At 42.2% G+C, this 21741-nt stretch overlaps 1 protein-coding gene across 3 annotated transcripts in view; it reads right to left on the bottom strand.

Annotated features, from left to right (window-relative positions):
* Nucleotides 1-21741, bottom strand: part of myo16 (myosin XVI) — an 878535-nt gene that overhangs the window by 558927 nt on the left and 297867 nt on the right. For all 3 annotated transcript variants that reach the window (XM_068034136.1, XM_068034135.1, XM_068034137.1), the window contains 2 exons: nt 18460-18585; nt 9787-9862 (listed from right to left, as the gene is read on the bottom strand). In XM_068034136.1, coding sequence (XP_067890237.1) covers nt 9787-9862; nt 18460-18585 — 202 coding nt within the window. The remainder of the gene's footprint in view (nt 1-9786; nt 9863-18459; nt 18586-21741) is intronic.

Here is a 21741-nt window from a genome sequence, read left to right as displayed (position 1 = left end):
GGTATGTTGGCCTTCATAGCGAGAGGATTCGAGTACAGGAGCAGGGATGCCTTGCTGCAATTATACAGGACCTTGGTGAGGCCACACCTGGAATATTGTGTGCAGTTTTGGTCTCTTTATCTGAGGAAGGATGTTCTTGCTATAGAGGGAGTGCAGCGAAGGTTTACCAAATTGATTCCTGGGATGGTGGGACTGACGTATGAGGGGAGATTGAGTTGGTTAGGATTATATTCGCTGGAGTTCAGAAGAGTGAGGGGAGATATCATAGAAACCTATAAAATTTTAACAGGACTTGACAGGGTAGATGCAGGAAGGATGTTCCCGATGGTGGAGGAGTCCAGAACAAGGGGTCATAGTCTAAGGATACGGGGTAAACCTTTCAGGACTGAGATGAGGAGAAATTTATTCACCCAGAGAGTGGTGAGCCTGTGGAATTCGCTACCACAGAAAGCAGTTAAGGCCAAAACATTGTTTGTTTTCAAGAAGGAGTTAGATATAGCTCTTGGGTCTAAAGGAATCAAAGGGTATGGGAAGAAAGCGGGAACAGGTTACTGAGTTAGATGATCAGCCATGATCATAATGAATGGCGGAGCAGGCTCGAAGGGCTGAATAGCCTACTCCTGCTCTTATATTCAATGTTTCTATGTTTCTATCAAAGGGAAATCATGTTTGACAAATTTATTAGTATTCTTTTAGGATGCAACGAGCAAGCTGAATAAAGGGGAACCAGTCGATGTAGTGTATTTGGATTTTGAAAAGGCATTCGATAAGGCATCACATAAAAGTGGACTCGGAACAGCTGCCTGTAGGAAAGTCTACATCAGACCAGTGGGAATCATTCAAAGAGGAAATAGCGAGAGTTCAAGGCCAACATGTATCCATTAAGGTGAAGGGTAGGACGAAAAAGTTCAGGGAAACCTGAATGTCAAGTGATATAGCGGATTGGATCAGGATAAAAAGGAGGCTTATGGCAGATTCAGAGCACTGAAAACAGCGGAGGCCCTAGAGGAGTATAGAAAGTGTAAGGGGGTACTTAAAAACGTAATTAGGAGAGCAAAGAGGGAACATGAAAAAACACTGGCGGGCAAGATAAAGGAAAATCCCAAGGCGTTTTATAAGTATATTATGGGTAAAAGGATATCCAGAGAAAGAGCAGGGCCCAATAGGGACCAAAGTGGCAATCTGTGTGTGGGGCAGGAGGATGTAGGTGAGGTTTTAAATGATTACTTTTCATCTGTGCTCACTATGCAGAAGGACGAAGTAGGTGTAGAGATCAAGGAGGGTGATTGTGATATACTTGAACATATTAGTATTGAAAGGGAGGAAGTATTAGCTGTTTTAGCGGGCTTAAAATTGGATAAATCCCCAGGCCCAGATGAGATGTATCCCAGGCCGTTATGTGAGGCAAGGGAGGAGATAGCAGGGACACAAATTTTCAAATCCTCTCTGGTCACAGGAGAGGTGCCAGAGGGCTGGAGGACAGCGAATGTGGTACCACTATTCAAGAAGAGTAGCAGAGATAAACCAGGTAATTACAGGCTGGTGAGTAGAACATCAGTGGTAGGGAAACTATTGGAAAAATTCTGAGGGACAGGATTAACCTCCACTTGGAGAGGCAGGGATTAATCAGGGATAGTCAGCATGACTTTGCCAGGGGGAGATCGTGTCTGTCTAACTTGATTGAATTTCTCGAGAAGGTAACTAGATGTGTAGATGAGGGTAAAGCAGGTGATGTAGTCTACATGGACTTCAGTAAGGCTTTTGATAAGGTTCCGTATGGGACATTGGTAAAGAAGGTAAGAGCCCATGGGATCCAGGGCAATTTGGCAAATTGGATCCAAAATTGGCTTAGTGGCAGGAGGCAGAGGGTGATGGTCGAGGGTTGTTTTTGAGACTGGAAGCCTGTGACCAGCAGTGTATCACAGGGATTGGTGCCGGGACCCTTGCTGTTTGTAGGGTACATTAACGATTTAGATGTGAATATAGGAGGTATGATCACTAAGTTCGCAGATGACACAAAAATTGGTGGTGTAAATAGTGAGGAGGAAAGCCTTAGATTACAGGACGCTATAGATGAGCTGGTAAGATGGGCGGAGCAGTGGCAAATGGAATTTAATCCTGAGAAATGTGAGGTGAAGCATTTTGGGAGGACTAACAAGGCAAAGGAATATACAATGGATGGTAGGACCCTAGGAAGTACAGAGGGTCAGAGGGACCTTGGTGTACTTGTCCATAGATCACTGAAGGCAGCAGCACAGGTAGATAAGATGGTTAGGAAGGCATATGGAATACTTGCCTTTATTAGCCGAGGCATCGAATAAAAGAGCAGGGAGGTTATGATGGAGCTGTATAAAACGCTAGTTGGGCCACAGCTGGAGTACTGTGTACAGTTCTGTTCACCACATTATAGGTAGGATGTGATTGCACTGGAGAGGGTGCAGAGGAAATTCACCAGGATGTTGCCTGGGCTGGAGCATTTCAGCTATGAAGAGAGACTGAAAAGGCTAGGGTTGTTTTCCTTAGAGCAGAGAAGGCTGAGGGGGAACATGATTGAGGTATACAAAATTATGAGGAGCATTGATAGGTTAGATAGGAAGAAACTTTTTCTCTTAGTGGAGGGGTCAATAACCAGGGGGCATAGATTTAAGGTAAGGGGCAGGAGGTTCAGAGGGATTTTGAGGAAAAATCTTTTCACTCAGAGGGTGGCTGGAATCTGGAAAGCACTGCCTAAAGGGATGGTCGAGGCAGGAACCCTCACAACATTTAAGAAGTATTTAGATGAGCACTTGAAATGCCACAACAGACAAGGCTACGGGCCAAGTGCTTGAAAATGGGATTAGAATAGTTAAGTGCTTGCTGGCTGGCACAGGCACGATGGGTCGACTGGCCTGTTTCTGTGCTGTATAATTCTATGACTCTAAAATGTTACTACACAGGATAAGAGCTCATTCTTTTGGGGGTAATATATTAGCATCGACAGAGGATTGGTTAACAGTAAACAGACAGTCGGGATTAATGGGTCATTGTTAGTTGGCAAACCGTAACTATGGGGTGTCACAGGGATCAATGCTGGAGCCTCAACTATTTACAATCTATATTAATGTTTTAGTTGAAGGGGCAAGTATATTGTAGCCAAATTTGTTAACGATGCAAAAGTTCGGTGGCAAAGTAAGTTGGCAGGAGGACAGAGAGGTCTGGATTTTACGGCCCCCCGCCCCTTCCCCGCCCCCGACATCGGGGGTCAGGGCGGGGAGGTTTGGGGCTGGAAAATGCCTTCAGCAGAGACCCACCACAGGCCTTGATGCCAGGAAGGCCTGGCCCAATATTGCCCGTGGCAGCGAGGCCTCATGGCATCCCACCCGCCGCTCAGCAACTGAAGCCAAATTTGCATAGTTAAATTTATTTAAATAAATGAATAAAGTAATTACCCGCTCCCGCCATCTGTTTCAGTATCATATTGGTGCCGCCAGCCAGCACTCCCGTGCCTTCGGATCGCCGTCTGGAGATCCGAGGCGGAACATTGGTGGTGGGGGGGGGGGGGAGCAGGTACCTTTCTCAGTGCAGGAGTGGGGGGTGGGAGCGGGGTAAAACTAATTTAATTGGTCTAGGGGATGGTGGAAAGTGGTAAATTTTAGAGTTTATGAACTTTGGTGGAAGGTAAGGTCAGGTGCACCAGATAAATGTTTTGATGGGGGTGGGGTAAGAGGGCAGGTACTTATTTCTATGGTTATTGGGGGGGTGGTGGGAGAGGGTCAGGATAAAGTTACTTAATGTTTTATAAAAAATGTCCCTTTAAATTTTAAATGGCTAAGTAAGGCTCGAAGCCCTTTAATAATGGCATTGGCGCCTGTGCAGTGGGGGGCAGTCCACCCTGGCCATTTAAATAAGTCGCCGCATCTATTATCACGGAGGCTCCGCGAAGTGCTGCCCACACATGCAGGCCGCCATTGTTTATGGTTGCCGTCGTGTAAAATCCAGCCGAGAGAGTCTGCAAAGGGATATTACATAGGTTAAGTGAGTGGCAAAAATTTGGCAGATGGAGTATAATGTGGGAAAATGTGAGGTCATCCACTTTCGTAGGAAGAATAGTGGAACAAAATATTATTTAAATGGAGAGAGATTGCAGAATGCTGCAGTACAGCGTGATCTGGATATCCTCGTACATGAATCACAAAACATCAGCTTTCAGATACAGCAAGTAAGTAGGGAGGCAAATGGAATGTTGGCCTTTATTGCAAAGGAGTATGGAGTGTAAGGTTAGGGAAGTCTTGCTACAACTGTCCCGGGCATTGGTGAGACCATACCTAGAGTGCTACATACAGTTTTGATCTCCTTGTTTAAGGAGGGATATACTTGCATTGGAAGCTGTTCAGGGAAGGTTTACTAGGTTTATTCCTGGGATGAAGGGGTTGTCTTAAGAGGAACGGTTGAGCAGGTTGGGCCTTGGAGTTTAGAAAAATGAGAGGTGATCTTATTGAAAGATGTAAGATTCTGAGGTGGCTTGGCAAGGTTATTGCTGAAAGGATATTTCCCTCATGGGGGAATCTAGAACTAGGGGGCACAGTTTCAGAATTAAGGGTCTCTCATTTAGACGAAAATGAAGACAAATTTCTTCACTCAGAGGGTTGTTAATTTTTGGAATTCTCTACCCCAGAGAGCACTGGAGGCTGGGTCATTGAATATATTCAAGGCTGAGATAGATTTTGATCTACAAGGGAGTCAAGGGTTATGGGGAGAAGGCAGGAAAGTGGAGTTGAGGGCATTGGTCAGATCAGTCATGATCTTACTGAAGGGCGGAGCAGACTCGAGGGGAAAATAGCCTACCCCTGCTCCTATTCTTATGTTTTTATGTTCTTAGTACACACTGAATTCCAGGAGATCATAAGATCATAAGAAGTAGGAGCAGGAGTAGGCTGTCCGGCCCCTCGAGCCTGCTCCGCCATTCAATAAGATCATGGCTGATCTTTTCATGGACTCAGATCCACTTACCCGCGTTCTCACCGTATCCCTTAATTCCTTTATTATTCAAAAAGATATCTACCTTAGCTTTAAAAAGAGACTGCATTTCATACAATCATTGAATCATCTAGCACAAAAAGAGGACATCTGGCCCATCGTGCCTGTGCTGGCACTTTTGAAAGTTCATTCCAATTAGTCCACTCACCTACTTTTTTCTCATTGTCCTGCATTTTTTTCATTTTCAGGTATATATCCAAATCCCTTTTGAATGTTACTATTGAATCTGCTCCACCACCCTTTCAGGCAGTGTAGTCCAAATCACAATAACTTGCAGTGTAAAAAATGTCCTCATTTCCCCAGCTTCATTTGTCAATTGTCTCAAGTTTGTGTACTTTGATTCCCGACCCAGCCATTTTAAGCATCGCTGTTAAATCTCCCCTAACAGGCCGGGCGGCCTGCACCTTAACAAGGCCATAACAAAGGTCCTCATGGGGTGGTTTGCTGGTGCTATGAGAGAGGATTTAAAGTAATTTGGCAGGGGGATGGGAACCAGGATGTAGCATTATAAAGGAGAAACAAGGGGCACGATGGATTGGAAGAGGCAGCTGACACTGGAGTAGGAAATCGTAAGGCATCATGTGGGGTTAGAGTAAGAGGAAATACACCAAGATCTAATACAGGTTTACAATGCATGTATGTAAACGCATGAAGCGTGGTTAATAAGGTTGGTGAGCTGCAGACACAGATAACTACAGGGGAATATGATGGTTGTGGCAATAACACAGACCTGGCTCAAAAGAGGGTAGAACTGGGTATAGAATATTCTTGGATATAAAGTTTTAAAAAAATTCTTTCATGGGATGTGGGTGTTGCTGGCAAGGCCAGCATTTGTTGCCCATCCCTAATTGCCCTTGACAAGTGAGTGGCTTGCTAGGCCATTTCAGAGGGCAGTTAAAATTGAACCACATTGTTGTGGGTCTGAAGTCACATAAAGGCCAGACCAGGTAATGACAGCAGATTTCTTTCTCTAAAGGATATTACTGAACCAGATGGTTTTTTTCTGACAATTGATGATGGTTTCATGGCAGCATTACTGAGACTAGCTTTCAATTCCAGATTTTTATTAATTACTTGAATTTAAATTCCACCATGGTGTGATTTGAACACATGTTCCCAGGGCATTAGCATGGGCCTCTGGATTACTAGTTCACAGACATTACCACCATGCTACCAACTCATGAAAGACAGGGAAGGAAAGAAAGGAGGAGGATCGACAGTATTGATTAAGGAGAATATTACAGTGCTGGAGAGAGAGGATGTCCTGACGCAGTCAAGAACAGAATCTATTTGGTTATAGTTCAGAAACAATAGAGGTGCCATAACACTACTGTATGCATTCTATAGACCACCAACTAGTGGGAAAGATATAGAGGAGAACATTTGAAGGGGATTTACAGAGAGGGACAAGTAGTGATAATGGAGGACTTCAATTATCTGAATATAGACTGGAACAGTAATAGTGTAAAGGGAAGAGAGGGTGTTCAAGGGAAGTTTCTTGAACAGTACATTTCCAGCTCAATGAGGGAGGCGGCACTACTCGACTAGTTTTGGGGAATGAGTTGGCTCAAGTGGATCAATGTCAAAAGGGGAACATTTAGGGGACAGTGATCATAGTATCATAAGGTTTGGGTTAGCAATGGGAAAGGACATAGAGCAATCCAGAATAAAAATACTTAATTGGTAATTGGGAGAGGGCTAATTTCAGTGGGTAGTGAATGAATCTGTACCGAGTAAACCGGAATCAAAGATTGGCAAGAAAAACTGTAACAGACCAATGGGCTGCCTTTAAAGAGGAAATGGTTCGGATGCATTTGAGGTACATCCCCCGAGGGGGAAAGGTAGGGCAACCAAAGCCAGAGCTCCCTGGATGACAAAAGTAATAGAGTGTAAGATGAAGCAGAAAAAGGGTGCGTATGACAAGATATCATTGTTTAATACAAGTCAGAATCAGGATGAATATAGAAAGTTCAGAGGCGATGTGAAAAAGGAAATAAGAGGAGCCAAAAAAAAAGAGAATAAGAAACTGGCAGCTCACATAAAAGGGAATCTAAAAATAGGCATATAAATAGTGAAAGGGTAGTAAGAAGACAGGTGGGGCCGATTAGGGACCAAAAATGAGATCTACACGTGAAAGCAGAGGGCATGGCTGAGGTTCTAAACAAGAACGCTAACAAAGCCATTGTGTAAGAGGAGGTAGTTAAGATACTGGATGGACTAAAAATTTATAAAGAGGAGGTACCAGAAAGGCTAGGTATATTCAAAGTTGATAAGTCACCAGGATCGATGGGATGCGTCTGAGGATGCTGAGGGAAGTAAAGGCGGAAATTGCATAGGCACTGGCCACAATTTTCCAATCCACTTTAGATATGGGGGAAGGTGGTTCCAGAGGACAGGAGAATTGCAAATGTTACACTCTTGTTCAAAAAAGGGCATAAGGATAAACCCAGCATCTGCAGTCCAGTCAATTGACACCTGACCCTCTCAGTGGTGGGAAAACTTTTGGAAGCAATAGTCTGGGACAAAATTAATAGTTACATGGACAACTGTGGATTAATTAAGCAAATCCAGCACATATTTGCTAAAGGCAAATCACATTTATCTAACCTGATTCAATTTCTTGATGAGATAATGGAGAGGGTTGATAAGGGTATTATGCTTGATGTAATGTATATGGACTTCCAAAAAGCGATTGATAAATTGCCACATAACAGATTTGCCAGCAAAGTTAGAGCCCATGAAATAAAAGTTACAGTGGCAGCATGTATATGAAATTGGCTGAGTGACAGGAAACAGAGAGTATGTGAACAGTTGTTTTTCGGACTGGAGGAAGATTTACAGTGGTGTTTCCCAAGGGTCAAGACTAGGACCACGGCTTTTCTTGATATATATTAATGACCTAGACTTGGGTGTACAGGGCCCAACTTCAAAATTTTCAGGTAACAGAAGACTTGGAAGGATTGTGAACTGTGAGGAGGATAGTGATAGACTTCAAGAGGATATAGACAGGTGGAATGGACCATTGCACATGGTAGATGCAATTTTAACCCCAAGAAGTGCATTTTAGCAGGAGCAACGAGGAGAAGCAATATAAACTAAAAGGTATGATTCTACTATGGGTGCAGGAACAGACACTAGTGAATTGGAACTGCTTTCTGGTGGCCTCAGTTCATATCCAATGATTGCAATGGTGTTTTAAAAATACGGTGGGTTTTGGGGGAATGAATTGCTTTGAATTTGGAACTATTTTATTTAAATCTAATGGTTTCAATTTCAGTCCTCTCAACATAATAGGGTAAATTCACCAATCCCTCAATCCTAGCGGGAGTCTCACTCAAAGTAAGTCCCAGAAATAGTATTAATATCAGAGCCTATAGAACACCCATCTTTCATTGAAGTATTGCTCCTTGCTTGATGCACAGAATCAAAAAATTACTCCTGTATCCCATAAACTGAACACATAAATGGCATTAAAAACAGAAATGCTGGAAATACTCAGCATGTCTGGCAGCATCTGTGGAAAGAGAAACAGAGTTCATGTTTTCGGTTGATGACCTTTCATCAGAACTCTATGACTTCATCCGAATGAATGGCATGCTCAACTATGGGAGTTGCCTTTGCAATGAGAATTAAGGACTCGGAGCAACCTCAAATCATAACACCTAGGTTCTCTTCATATCATGGACATCAATATAACAATGTAGACATTTATATTAATTGAAGATTATTATCCTTGGCAGTTCTGTGCTCTATTGTTGGGGGTGTGTCTGTGTGTGTTGGGGGTATGTCTCTGTATGTGGGTGTATGTGTGTGAGAGGGGTGTGTGTGTGGGGAGATGTTTGTGAGGAAGGGGTGTGTCTGTGAGGGGTGTGTATGTTTATGTGAGGTGCCGGTGTATGGATGTTTGCAATCTTGGTGTCATATTTGACCATATATTCGAACCATCACTGAGACTACCTATTTCCACTTCTGCCCTTCGCCCTTGCCTCAGCTCATCTGCTGCTGAAACCCTCATTCATGCCTTGACTTGACTCTAGACTTGACTGTTCCAATGAACTCCTGGCTGGTCTTCTGTAAAATTGAGTTCATTCCAAAACTCTGCTGCCCATGTCCTAACTCACAAGAAGTCCCATTCACCTATCAGGCTTGCTGACCTACATTGGCTCCCAGTGAAGCAATGTCTGGATTTTAAAATTCTCATCCTTCTTTTCAAATCCCTCCGTGGCCTGGCCCTTCCCTATCTCTGTCTTTCCTCCAGCCCCACAACCCTCTGAGATATCTACTCTCCTCTATTTCTGGCCTCTTGAGCATCCCTGATTTTAATCGCTCCACCATTGGTGACCGTGCCTTCAGTTGCCTTGGCCCTAAGCTCTGGAATTCCCTCCCTACTCCTCTCTGCCTCCCTACATCACTTTTCCCCTTCAGGACACTCCTCAAAACCTACTTCTTTGTCCAACTTTTGGTCATCAGGCCTAATATTTTGATTTATAATGTTCCTGTGAAGCACCTTGGAACATTTTCTTATGTTAAAGACGTTACATAAATATAAGCTGTTGTTAATATTGTTATGTGTATGAAGTAGGGGTGTGCATGTGGGGTGTGTATGTGTGTGGAGGGTGTGGGGAGGGGGATAGTAGTGTGTGTGTGATGTGTTTGTATGTACTATGTGCAACCAAGAAATGATAAGTAAAAGGACAGGCCACGTTTTGTTGGGAGATGGAATAATGGTTGCAGTGCAGTTATCAAAGTCAATGATTCAGCTTTACATACCTGAGGGCTTCTCCTGATTACAGTTAAGAAGATTAGGATTTGCATGATGCTTCAAAAGCAACTTCACTATGTCAATCTACAGAGAAAGCAGAAACATTTTTAGATTTTAGTATTCATCTTTACATATTTCTATTATTCACCACAACTATCTGTTAGAATCGGAGCAAAACATGTATTGTTCATTCTTTTTTAGTAAAGTAACAATAACAGGAGTAGACCATTCAGCCTCTTGAGTCTGTTTAATTAGATCACGGCCAATCTGTACATTAACTCAATTCACTCATCTTTGTCCATGTCCCTTGATATCCTTGTGTAACAAAAATCTAGCAATTTCAATCTTTGAGACTGCAATTGGCCTCGCATCCACATCTGTTTGGGGAGCGAGTTCCAGATTCCATGACCCTTTCAGTGAAAACGTGCTTCCTGATTTCACTTCTGAATTGTCTAGCTCTAATTTTATGTTTTCTTGTTCTGGATTCCTCCACCCGAGGAAATAGTTTCTCTGTATCTACCTTGTCAAATCTCTTAATCATTTTAAATACTGTGGTTAGTTTACTCCCCAACCTCTAAACTCAATGGAAAACAAGCCATGTTTATGCAACCTGACCTTATACTTTAACCCTTGAAGCCCTAATATCGTTCTGCTGAATCTGCGCCGTACCCTCTCCAGGGTCCACTTACTGATTATGCTTCTTCTTCTTCTTCTTTGGCCCCCTTGTCTCGAGAGACAATGGGTAAGAGCCTGGAGGTGGTCAGTGGTTTGTGAAGCAGCGCCTGGAGTGGCTAAAAAGGGCAATTCTAGAGTGACAGACTCTTTCACAGGTGCTGCAGATAATATTGGCTGTCGGGGCTGTTTAACAGTTGGCTCTCCCCTTGCGCTTCTGTCTTTTTTCCTGTCAACTGCTAAGTCTCTTCGACTCGCCATACTTTAGCCCCACCTTTATGACTGCCCGCCAGCTCTGGCGATCACTGGCAACTGACTCCCACGACTTGTGATCAATGTCACAGGACTTCATGTCGCATTTGCAGACGTCTTTAAAGCGGAGACATGGACGGCCGATGGGTCTGATACCAGTGACGAGCTCGCTGTACAATGCGTCCTTGGGGATCCTGCCATCTTCCATGTGGCTCACATGGCCAAGCCATCTCAAGTGCCGCTGGCTCAGTAGGGTGTATAAGCTGGGGATGTTGGCTGCCTCGAGGACTTCTGTGTTGGAGATACGGTCCTCCCACCTGATGCCAAGGATTCTCCGGAGGCAGCGAAGAAGGAATGAATTGAGACGTCGCTCTTGGCTCGCATATGTTGTCCAAGCCTCGCTGCCATACAGCAAGGTACTGAGGACACAGGCTTGATACACTCGGACTTTTGTGTTCCGTGTCAGTGCGCCATTTTTCCATACTCTCTTGGCCAGTCTGGACATCGCAGTGGAAGTCTATCCCATGCGCTTGTTGATTTCTGCATTGAGAGACAGGTTACTGGTGATAGTTGAGCCTAGGTAGGTGAACTCTTGAACCACTTCCAAAGTGTGGTCGCCGATTACGCTAAACTAAAGGAAATGTCTAGTATGAAGAACATAAACTAACAAATGGTCCCTCCAGATCTATCTAAATATTTATGCAAAATATTTCTGAAAGACTCTCATGTGCTATATTCACGCATCATCAAAATCTAAGCATGCAAGTTACCTCACTTTGAGCAGGATCAAAAAAAATCTACTCTAAAGTGTCCACATTATCATTGTCTTGTGGGCTTCTCCTCAAAAAAAATGTATCTAAAAAGGAGTCTATATTTATGACTATTCAAACCACTAGCAAATTGTTTTGCACACTGCATAATTTACTTTTTCAGTGACTTCAGTTCACTCTTATCCATTGTTCACCCTGCAATAAATGTTAAAATGATCCTTGTTGTCTCTTTGTCAAAGTACATAACATTCTTCAATTCTTGGTGTCCATGGGTTGATTTCCCCTCTGTCTGCATTTAGGCTTCTCCAGGTTGACTCTTTGATCACTGATCAACAATCCCACCCGTGTTAAACGATGCTTCACTTTCAGATGTTGGGCAGGGATAATTTTTTTCTTTCTGGAATATACTACGGCTAACAAATTAAACTAATATTGGCCGGGATTTTGTGGTCAGCGGTGAATGAACAGTACTGGCCCACATACACTTGGTCAGTGACTTTCCATGGGCTTTTGCACATCGACTTCTGGTGATTAGAATCCATTTCAGCATGTGTGAAACAGGGCAAGCAACTGTGTATCTCAACAAATCAGATTGAAGAATTCTTAATGAGGCATAAAGTGCCTGAACCAGGAGGTGAAATTAGAATAGTTAATTCAATGTCAAATCACGTACAGGAAACAAAGTGAAGAGAGGGAATGAAATAAGTGATTACAAGAGAGTGATTAAAAAAAATATAAAAAGTTTTGAAAATTATTTCTTTTTTATTTTTAAATCTCACACAATAATGAAAATCTGCAGGAATGAAATTTCACACTTGCAAAAGTTAATTTCCAGTAACAAAGTGGTTCTTTGGCAATAATTAAGATTTATAACAGCGTTAAAAATTTGCTTACACTGGAATGGACAAGCCCCAACTTTATCTGGCAAATTTACTTGGTATCTATCATGTAATTATCGTAACTTCTCACCCTTCCATAGGTTTCAATGCCAAGTCTGTCATCAAGATACAGCAAGGTATAGCACATCATCTAGAGAAGCAGAGCAACTCAACAGCAGCTTCCTGATTTCTACATTTAAATGCGTGCTGATAGCCTCACCATTATTTTGATTGCAAATTCCAGGGCATTGTGTCTCAGGAGTTTCTGAAGTAAATTTTGGTCTTTATCAGGAAGTTCCAATATGTACTCCTGGCATGACACATACCTCCGAGGACCACTAAAGATTAAAATGCATCTCTGAATTTTAATAAAAAATGTTTTCATTAGCAGGATTAGATATCAATTAAAGAAAGAACTTGCCTTCATATATCACCTTTCAACATCCTCAAAATATTCAAAAGTATTTTACACCCAATGAATTACTTTTCAAGTGCAATTACTGCTGTTTTGGAGGCAAACACAACAGCTAAATTGAGCACAGCAAGGTCCAACAAATAACAGCAATATATATGTCCAAATAGTCTGTGTAATTTTGGCGTTGTTGGTTGAGGGATAAATTTTGGCCAGGACACCAAGAGATCTCTCCTAGTCTTTTTAGAATAGTTCCATAGTATCATAATGTGTACCTCAGCAGGTGTGAGCAGGGATGGTTTCACTTCATTCAAAAGGCATCACCTTCATTAATGCAATACTCTATCAGTACTGTATCAACAAAATAAAGAAAATAATTTCATAGTGACCATGATTCACTATATTGTAGGATAATCATTATATGCTTAGACCCTTCTTCAGGTCACTGACCTGAAACGTTAACTCTGCTTCTCTCTCCACAGATGCTGCCAGACCTGCTGAGTATTTCCAGCATTTCTTATTTTTATTTCAGATTTCCAACATCCGCAGTATTTTTCTTTTATTTTAGATCTAACTTGCCACTTTCCCTTGGATCCCATGGACTTTTAATTTTCTGACCATTATGCCATGTGGGACCTTATCAAAAGCCTTGCTGAAATCCATGTTGACTACATCAAACTCACGACCCTCATCAACCCTCCTTGTTATTGCCTCAAAAAGTTCGATCAAGTTAGTCAGACATGATCTTCCCTTAGAAAATCCATGATAACTGTCTTTGATTGCCTTTCTAAATAACAACTCAAGTTGTCATCAGAATTTTTTTTTGATAATTTGTCTACCATTCAAGTTAGGCTGATTCGCCTGTAATTACTCATTCTACCCCTTCCTCCCTTTTTAAACAACAGTACAACGTTAGTTTTCCAGTCCTCCAGCACCACACCTGTGGCTTGAGAGGATTGGAAAATGATACTTGGAGCCTCCATTATTTCCTCCCTTGCTTCTCTTAGCGACCTGGGAGACATTTTATCTGGGTATGACGATTTATCTATTTTAAAAGATGATAAAACCATTAGTATTTTGCTCTCTGTTTATCCCCTCCAATATTTTACTCTCCTCCTCCTTAACTACAATGTCTGCGTTGTCCCCCTCTTTTATGAAGACAGCCAGAAAGTATTCATTACCAACCATTCGAGCATCTTACGCCTCCACACAGAAGTTCCCTTTTTGGGCTCTTTCCTCTTACACTTTAGTTATTTATAAAACATCTTTGAGTATTCCTTGATTTTACTTGCCAATATTTTTTCATACCCTTTCTTTGCTTTACTAATTACCTTTTTAATTTGACTACTTCACTTTCTATATTCTTCTAGCTTTCAGTATCTGAAGCTTCCTTTTTTTCCCCTTTCCATGGAATGTTGGCTACTGGTTCATTGAATGCTCACTAATGATGCAGGGCATGACACAAACTGCAAGCAAAATAAATGGACCGAGAATGGAATAAGAACACTCCATTAATTGCTGCAGCATGTATAGTGAAAATATCGATACAGGGCAGAGAGTTCAATGTTGCAGTCCTATCTCAGGAAACAAGTGACAACTGTTAAACATTCAAAACTATGTCATCACACTTTATGATATTTTCTTACACCCTTCATTATCACTTGAATCATTCTAAGCTATTAATTACTTTTTATTCTCCACTAAATCTCTCAGCTTCTCTCTCCTTTAAAAAATACTTTTCAAAACTAATTTCTTTGATCAGAAGTTAGTTATGATTCCTAATCCCTGATTTCCTGCCACAGAACATGTTTTCCATCTGCCTATCTATGATGTGCCTTGAGGTTTTTTTATGATAAGGGACTATATAAGTACAAGTTGTCTTTTCATTCATTCAATGGACATAAACACAACAGGATCCAGGATGCATATTTTTCTTTTGAAATGCACCAAAATAGAAATAACTAAAATAACTAAAATAACTCAAATGTAATTTAAGTTATTACTGCGACAGATTATAGCTCCATCCACTTTTGCATCTCCTCTCACAAAAACAGTGTGCGCCGCAATCTACAAAATTGAATTTATTGTCTAATAAGTCCCTGCTTTGGAGAAGAATGTCAACAGATCAATGAATTTCATAGAATATACAATAAAATTGTAGTTAAATATTGTTGTGAAATAAAAGTTATGAAGTTATTTGAAGGAATTTTTTGGGTTATATAGCTATTTGAAATGGAACATTAGCATTACCTAACTCTGACTCTTTAAACATAAGCATGACCTTTAAAGCGAAATAATAGGACAGTAGTATGGGAATGGGATTAAGTGATTCCAACCTAGAATTTCCACAGTGGGTTATCCCAATTTCCCACTGTAACTTCCAGAGAAGAGTCCATTAATGACATTTGTCCACACCTTCCACCAACCTCCCCCATTAGTTACAGCAGGAGATTGGGAGAATGTTGTGCACATACTCTCTCCTTTTCTCCATCTTTGGTGAAATCCAGTGGTCCCAATAATGCTCAGGGGCTGAATTGTGTCAGTGATGGTAATGCCCCGCCTCCAGGGCTGAAAGCAGGAGCCGACCCCGCTTTAGCCAGCAGCAGAACCCTGTGTGGCAAACTGCCGGTGGCGGACAATTCAGAATAGCAGCTCATTTCCAAGAGTTGCCAGCCCAATCAGAGGGCCGGCAGCTCACCAGCCGCAAAAGTGCCTCCACTAGCGGTGGCCATTACTGAGGCTACAACTTCAGGATGAGAGTGCCTCAATGACGGGGCATCCTCGAAGACAGGCCAGTGAGGCTGTAGAAACCTGGGGACTGGCAACCAGGCCTGGGATCGGGGTGTGATGCTCATGGAGCACTGGTGGAACCATTGCCAGGACGGCAGCCATTAAAGTCGGGGATCCCTTTGCGGACCATGGAGCATCCATCAAGGAAGGCCACCCACCCTGGAACCCATTGGGAATCCGCCAGCATTTACCTGGAGGTCTCCCCACGTGGTGGCAGTCCTTCCCAATGCAGGCAAAATACCTGCAGAGGTGGGAATTGGCCCTTAAACGGCTACTTAAGTGGCTCAATTGGCCACCCGGCAGGCAGCCAATCCATCAAGTTTCCCATTGCTGGCAATGTGGCATGGCAGCAGGAAGATGTTGGCCTCCCCTCCTGCTCCTCTCCCACCATTTTCCCAGCACGTAGCCAATGGGCTGGAAAAATCCAGCCCCAGGAAACCAGCACCTCGCAATACGCTAAAGTTTCTCATTCCTTCCTTAGCAAGCACAAGCACCAGCTCAAGTAAGCAGGACCCAAGCAGTTCAGCTAAGCAGTCATGTATGACTGTGGGCTCCTCCACAACAGATATTTTAGGGTACTTGGCACATGCTATTAAGAAAAAGTGGTGCTCAGACAGCATTCTTCTTTTAAATGTGGGTACAGGGTCAACTGAATCACAGGGCTTTGCTGTAGAGGACTGGCATAAGTTGGCTGTCGGGCCAGAAAATCATTGCTGCTGTTTTGTAGATAACCTCTACAAGAGGGGCTGATTTTCCTGTAGCTGTGAAGGTAACCACAGCATTGTGAATTGATGTCACTGACTCCTTCTAAGATATCTCGCAAATGGCACACAGATTGTTTCAGGGGGCAACATGTTCATCATTTTCATTGGGGGAGGTGAAATAAGCTGGATTGGGCACAGAGCTTTTACAGGGGTGACTGAGTTCTCAAGAATACAGGATGTAGTCAATGGCACCACGTGGACATTGTACATCACTCCTTGTATGAGGGCATAGTCATGGAGCATGCATGCTATTTCTGGTGGCACTGTTGGCTTTAAGCCCACCTTTCTTCATTTATGCCCAACAGAGCAAGCTATTAGTTTGTTCCACTGCTTTCCAATCTTGTTTTGTATCAGCTGTGATTCAGTGGTAGCACTCTCGCCTTTGAGTCAAAGCGTGTGACTTCAAGTCCCACTCCAAAGATTTGAGTGCAGAATCTAGGTTAGCACATCAGCGCAGTATGAGTAATATATTGTCAGATGAGACATTAACTGAGTCTCAGTTGTTTGAAAACATGGGTAGAAAAGGGCAGTTTAAAAGACAGCAGAGAATCCTATGCATTTGCTTTCTCTGCAGAAATACTTGATGCTTAAGATTCTAATATAGAAAACACATGGTAAAATTAGACACCAGTCCATTGAGACTTAATTGAAGTTGGTCTGGCAACTTTACAGGAAGAGGCTAAGAAGTATAAAAAACTAGAGAAAACCACATGGCGGAATGGAAGAACCTCTTTGAACAAGTCAATCAATGGAAGTACTGCAGATTACCCATTAGTTATTATTCTGTTAGAAGTTAATAGTTCTGTCAAGTGGTACTTACTCACCAATGACCTACTCACTATTGCTCACTTTGGTTTCCGCCAGGATTACTTGGCTTCAGACCTCATTGCAGCCTTGGTCAAAACATGGACACAAGAGCTGAATTCCACGGGCAAGGTGAGAGTGACTGCTCTTGACATTAAGGCGCCATTTGATCTAGTGCAGACCCTTAATGAAAGTGAAATCAGTGGGGATCAGGGGAAGACTCTCCAGTGGTTGGAGTCATACCCATCACAAAAGAAGATGGTTGTGGTTGGAGGTCGATTACCTCAGTCCGAAGACATTACTGCAGGAGTTATGATCTGGAATGCACTACCTGAAAGGGTGTTGGAATCAGATTCAATGATAATATCTCCCCTTTCTGCCACTGCCTCAGTCCATCTGCTTCTGCTTTTTCTACTCTCCCAGACTTGACTATTTCAATGCTCTTCTATCAGGTGTCTCAACTTCCACCTCCATAAACTGAGCTCATCCAAAATCTCATGCCCATATCCTGACTCACACCAGGTCCTGTTCATTCATCAACCATGTGCAACTGCTCTATATTGGCTCCTGGTCTATCAATGCCTTGATTGTTAAATTTTCAGCCTCATGTTCAAATCTTTCCATGGTTTCACCCCTCCCTATATCTGTTACCTCCTCTCGCCCTACACCCTTCCAAGAACTCTGCAATCCTCCAACTCTCTCCTCTTGTGCATCCCCCACATCCTTTGCACCACCATTAGCAGCCGTGCTTCAGTCATCTGGAATTCCCTCCCCAAACCTTTTTAATTTTTCACCTCTCTCTCCTCATTTAAGATGCTGCTTCAAACCTAGCTCTTTGACCAAGCATTTAGTCACCTGTCCTAATGTCTGTTTCTTGGGTTCAGTGTTAATTTTTAAAGCTGATTGCATTCCTATTGAGTGCCATGGAACACTTTATTACATTAAAGGCATTATTGTTAGTAGTAATAACTTTCAAAAGGGGATTGGATATATACTTGAAAAGAAAACAAAAATTGCGGGGCGACAAGGAAAGAGTAGGGGAGTGGGACTAATTGTATTTAATCATGATTAAAAATGAATGAACTTCACAAAAGATTGTAGCTATGCAGCTGGTATATTTATTGTGGCTGTTTCCCTAAAAATCTTGCTCTGCAGCAATAAAAATGTGAGCTATTTTGCTGATGATCAAGAGACTGTGAACATTTATTTGTTTTCCCTAAAGCTATAATACTTCAGACTTTTTCCCATTTGATTTGGTAAAAACAGTCACAAATACCCATTAGTCAACCTTTGATCTTGTGAGACAGTGAAATAAGACAGAGCTAAGACCTTTATTTACCTGTCCATATTTTGCAGCGAGGTGAAGCGGTGTCCAGTAGCAGTTATCAGGAACATCAGGGTCAGCTCTGTTCTCCAGGAGTAGAGTGGAGACATCCTTGTAGCCACTAGCACATGACATGTGTAGCTGTAACAGTAACAAAATGAATACGTTAATCAGCAAAGTATGAAAACCAAACAGATAATTAGAGAGTCTTATCTAAATGCAACACATGGGCATATAATTATTGTGAGGAGAATGCCAAGGACTGGGCCACAAAGGAAATAAGTTGACTAAAATCAGATCTTCCTTGGGAAAAATGCCATTTTACTTACAATTGCTTAAGGCTTAGATTATCACATACATGCACATTCATGTACATGTGTGACAGGAAACAACAACACAACTGGTGGCATTGCTGGTAGACATGTTTAAACATAGAAACATCCTTCTTGAATATATTTAATGATTTGGCCTCCACTGCCTTCTGCAGTAGAGAATTCCACAGGTTCACCACCCTCTGAGTGAAGAAATTGCTCCTCATCTCGGTTCTAAATGGCATACCCCGTATCCTGAAACTGTGACCCCTGGTTCTTGACTCCCCAGCCATAGGGAACATCCTCCTTGCATCTAGCCTGTCTAGTCCTGTTAGAATTTTATAGGTTTCTAAACTCTAGTGAATATAGGCTTAGTCGACCTAATCTCTCCTCATCCGTCAATCCTGCTATCCCAGGAATCAGCCTAGTAAATCTTCTTTGCACTCCCTTCATGTCAGGAACATCCTTTCTCAGATAAGGAGACCAAAACTGCACACAATACTCCAGATGTGGTCTCACCAAGGCCCTGCATAATTGCAGTAAGACATCCTTACTCCTATACTCAAATCCTCTTGCAATGAAGACCAACATACCATTTGCCTTCCTAATTGCTTTCTGCACCTCAATGCTTGCTTTCAGCAAGTGGTGTACAAGGTCTCGTTGCACCTCCCCCTTTTCCAATCAATCACCATTCAGATAATCTGCTTTTCTGTTTTTACAACCAAAGTGGATAACCTCACATTTATCCACATTATACTGCATCTGCCATGCATTTTCCCACTCACCCAACTTGTAGAAATCACATTGGAGTCTCTTTGCATCCTCCTCACAGCTCACTTTCCCCCCCAGCTTTGTGTCATCTGCAAACTTGGGAATTTTACATTTAGTTCCCTCACCAAGTCATTAATATATATTGTGAATAGCTGGGGCACAAGCACTGATCCCTGTTGTACCTCACTGGTCACTGCCTGCCACCTGGATAAAGAGCCATTTATTCCTACTCTCTGTTTCCTGTCTGTCAACCAATTCTCAATCCATGCCAGTATATTGCCCCCAATCCCATGTGCTTTAATTTTGCACACTAACCTCTTATGTGGGACCTTATCAAAAGCTTTCTGAAAATTCAAATACACCACATCCACTTATCTATTCTACTAGTCACATCCTCAAAAAACTCCAGTAGGTTTGTTAAGCATGATTTCCCTTTCGTAAACCCATGCTGACTTTGCCCAATCCCATTTATGCTTTTCAGGTGTTCTGCTACCACATCCTTTTTAATAGACTCTAGCATTTTCCCCAGTACTGATGTAAGGCTCACAGGTCTGTAGTTCCCTGTTTTTTCTCTCCCTCCTTTTTTAAAGACTGGGGTTACATTTGCCACCCTCCAATCTGTAGGAACTGCTCCAGAGTGTATTGAATTTTGGAAGATGACTACCAATGCATTCACTATTTCCAGGGCCACTTCCTTTAGTACTCTGGGATGTAGATTATCAGGCCCTGGGGATTTGTCAGCCTTTAATCCCATTAATTTCCCTAGCATTATTTTTTTTACTGATATGGATTTCCTTCAGTTCCTCCCTCTCATTAGACCCTTGGTTCCCTAACATTTCTGGGAGGTTATTTGTCTCCTCCTTTGTGAAGACAGAACCAAAGTATGTGTTTAATTGTTCTGCCATTTCTTTGTTCCCCATTATAATTTCCCCTGTTTCTGGCTGTAAGGGACCTACATTTGTCTTCACTAATCTTTTTCTCTTCACATATTTATAGAAGCTTTTACAATCAGTTTTTATGTTCCCTATAAGTTTACTCTCATACTCTATTTTCCCTCGCTTAATCAACCTCTTTGTCCTCCTTTGCTGAATTCTAAACTGCTCCCAATCCTCAGACTTGCTGCTTTTTCTGGCAATTTTATATGTCTCTTCTTTGGATCTAATACTATCCCGAATTTCTTTTATAAGCCACGGTTGAGCCACCTTTCCGGTTTTATTTTTGCGCCAGACAGGAATGAATGATTGTTGTAATCCATGCACACGTTCTTTAAATATTTTCCATTGCCTATCCACTGTCAACCCTCTTAGTAAAGTTCTCCAATCTACCATGGCCAACTCGCACCTCATTCCTTCATAGTTTCCTTTATTTAGATTCAGGACCCTAGTTTCAGATTCAACTACTTCACTCTCCATCTTAATGAAGAATTCTATCATGTTCTGGTCGCTCCTCCCCAAGGGACCCCACACAACAAGATTGTTAATTAATCCTTTCTCATTGCACAATACCCAGTCTAGGATAATCTGTTCTCTAGTTGGTTTCTCAACGTAAGAAAACATCACATACACACTTCAGGAAATCCTCCTCCACAGTATTATTGCTAATTTGGTTTCACCAATCTATATGTAGATTAAAGTCACCCATGATTACAGTTGTACCCTTATTGCATGCATCTCTAATTTCCTGTTTAATGCATCCCTTACATCTCCACTACTTTTTGGGGGCCTATAGACAACCCCCACCAATGTTTTCTGCCTCTTGGTGTTTCTTAACTCCACCCATACAGATTCCACATCATGATTTCCAAGCCAATATCCTTCCTCACTATTGCATTGATTTCCTCCTTTACTAACAATGTTACCCCTCCTCCTTTCCCTTTTTGCCTGTCCTTCCTAAATACTGAATACCCCTAGATGTTCAGTTCCCATCCTTGGTCACCATGCAGCCATGTCTCTGTAATTGCTACTAAATCATAACCGTTTAAATCTATTTACGCTGTTAATTCATCTACCTTATAGCGAATTCTCCGCGCATTAAGAGACAATGCCTTTCGACTTGTCTTTTTAACATTGCTCGTCATCTTAGCTTTATTTTGTACTACAGCCCTATTTGTTTCTCGCCCTTGTTTTCTCTGCCTTCCACTGTCACGGACTTCTATTATTTTTCTCCTTGGATTAAAAACAGTGTATGCCTTTAATAAAAGCAAAATACTGCAGAT

This window comes from Heterodontus francisci, chromosome 6, assembly GCF_036365525.1.
Source record: "Heterodontus francisci isolate sHetFra1 chromosome 6, sHetFra1.hap1, whole genome shotgun sequence".
NCBI lineage: Eukaryota > Metazoa > Chordata > Chondrichthyes > Heterodontiformes > Heterodontidae > Heterodontus > Heterodontus francisci.
The sequence above is the reverse complement of the archived record's forward strand: the minus strand, read 5'-3'. Positions and strand labels throughout refer to the sequence as shown.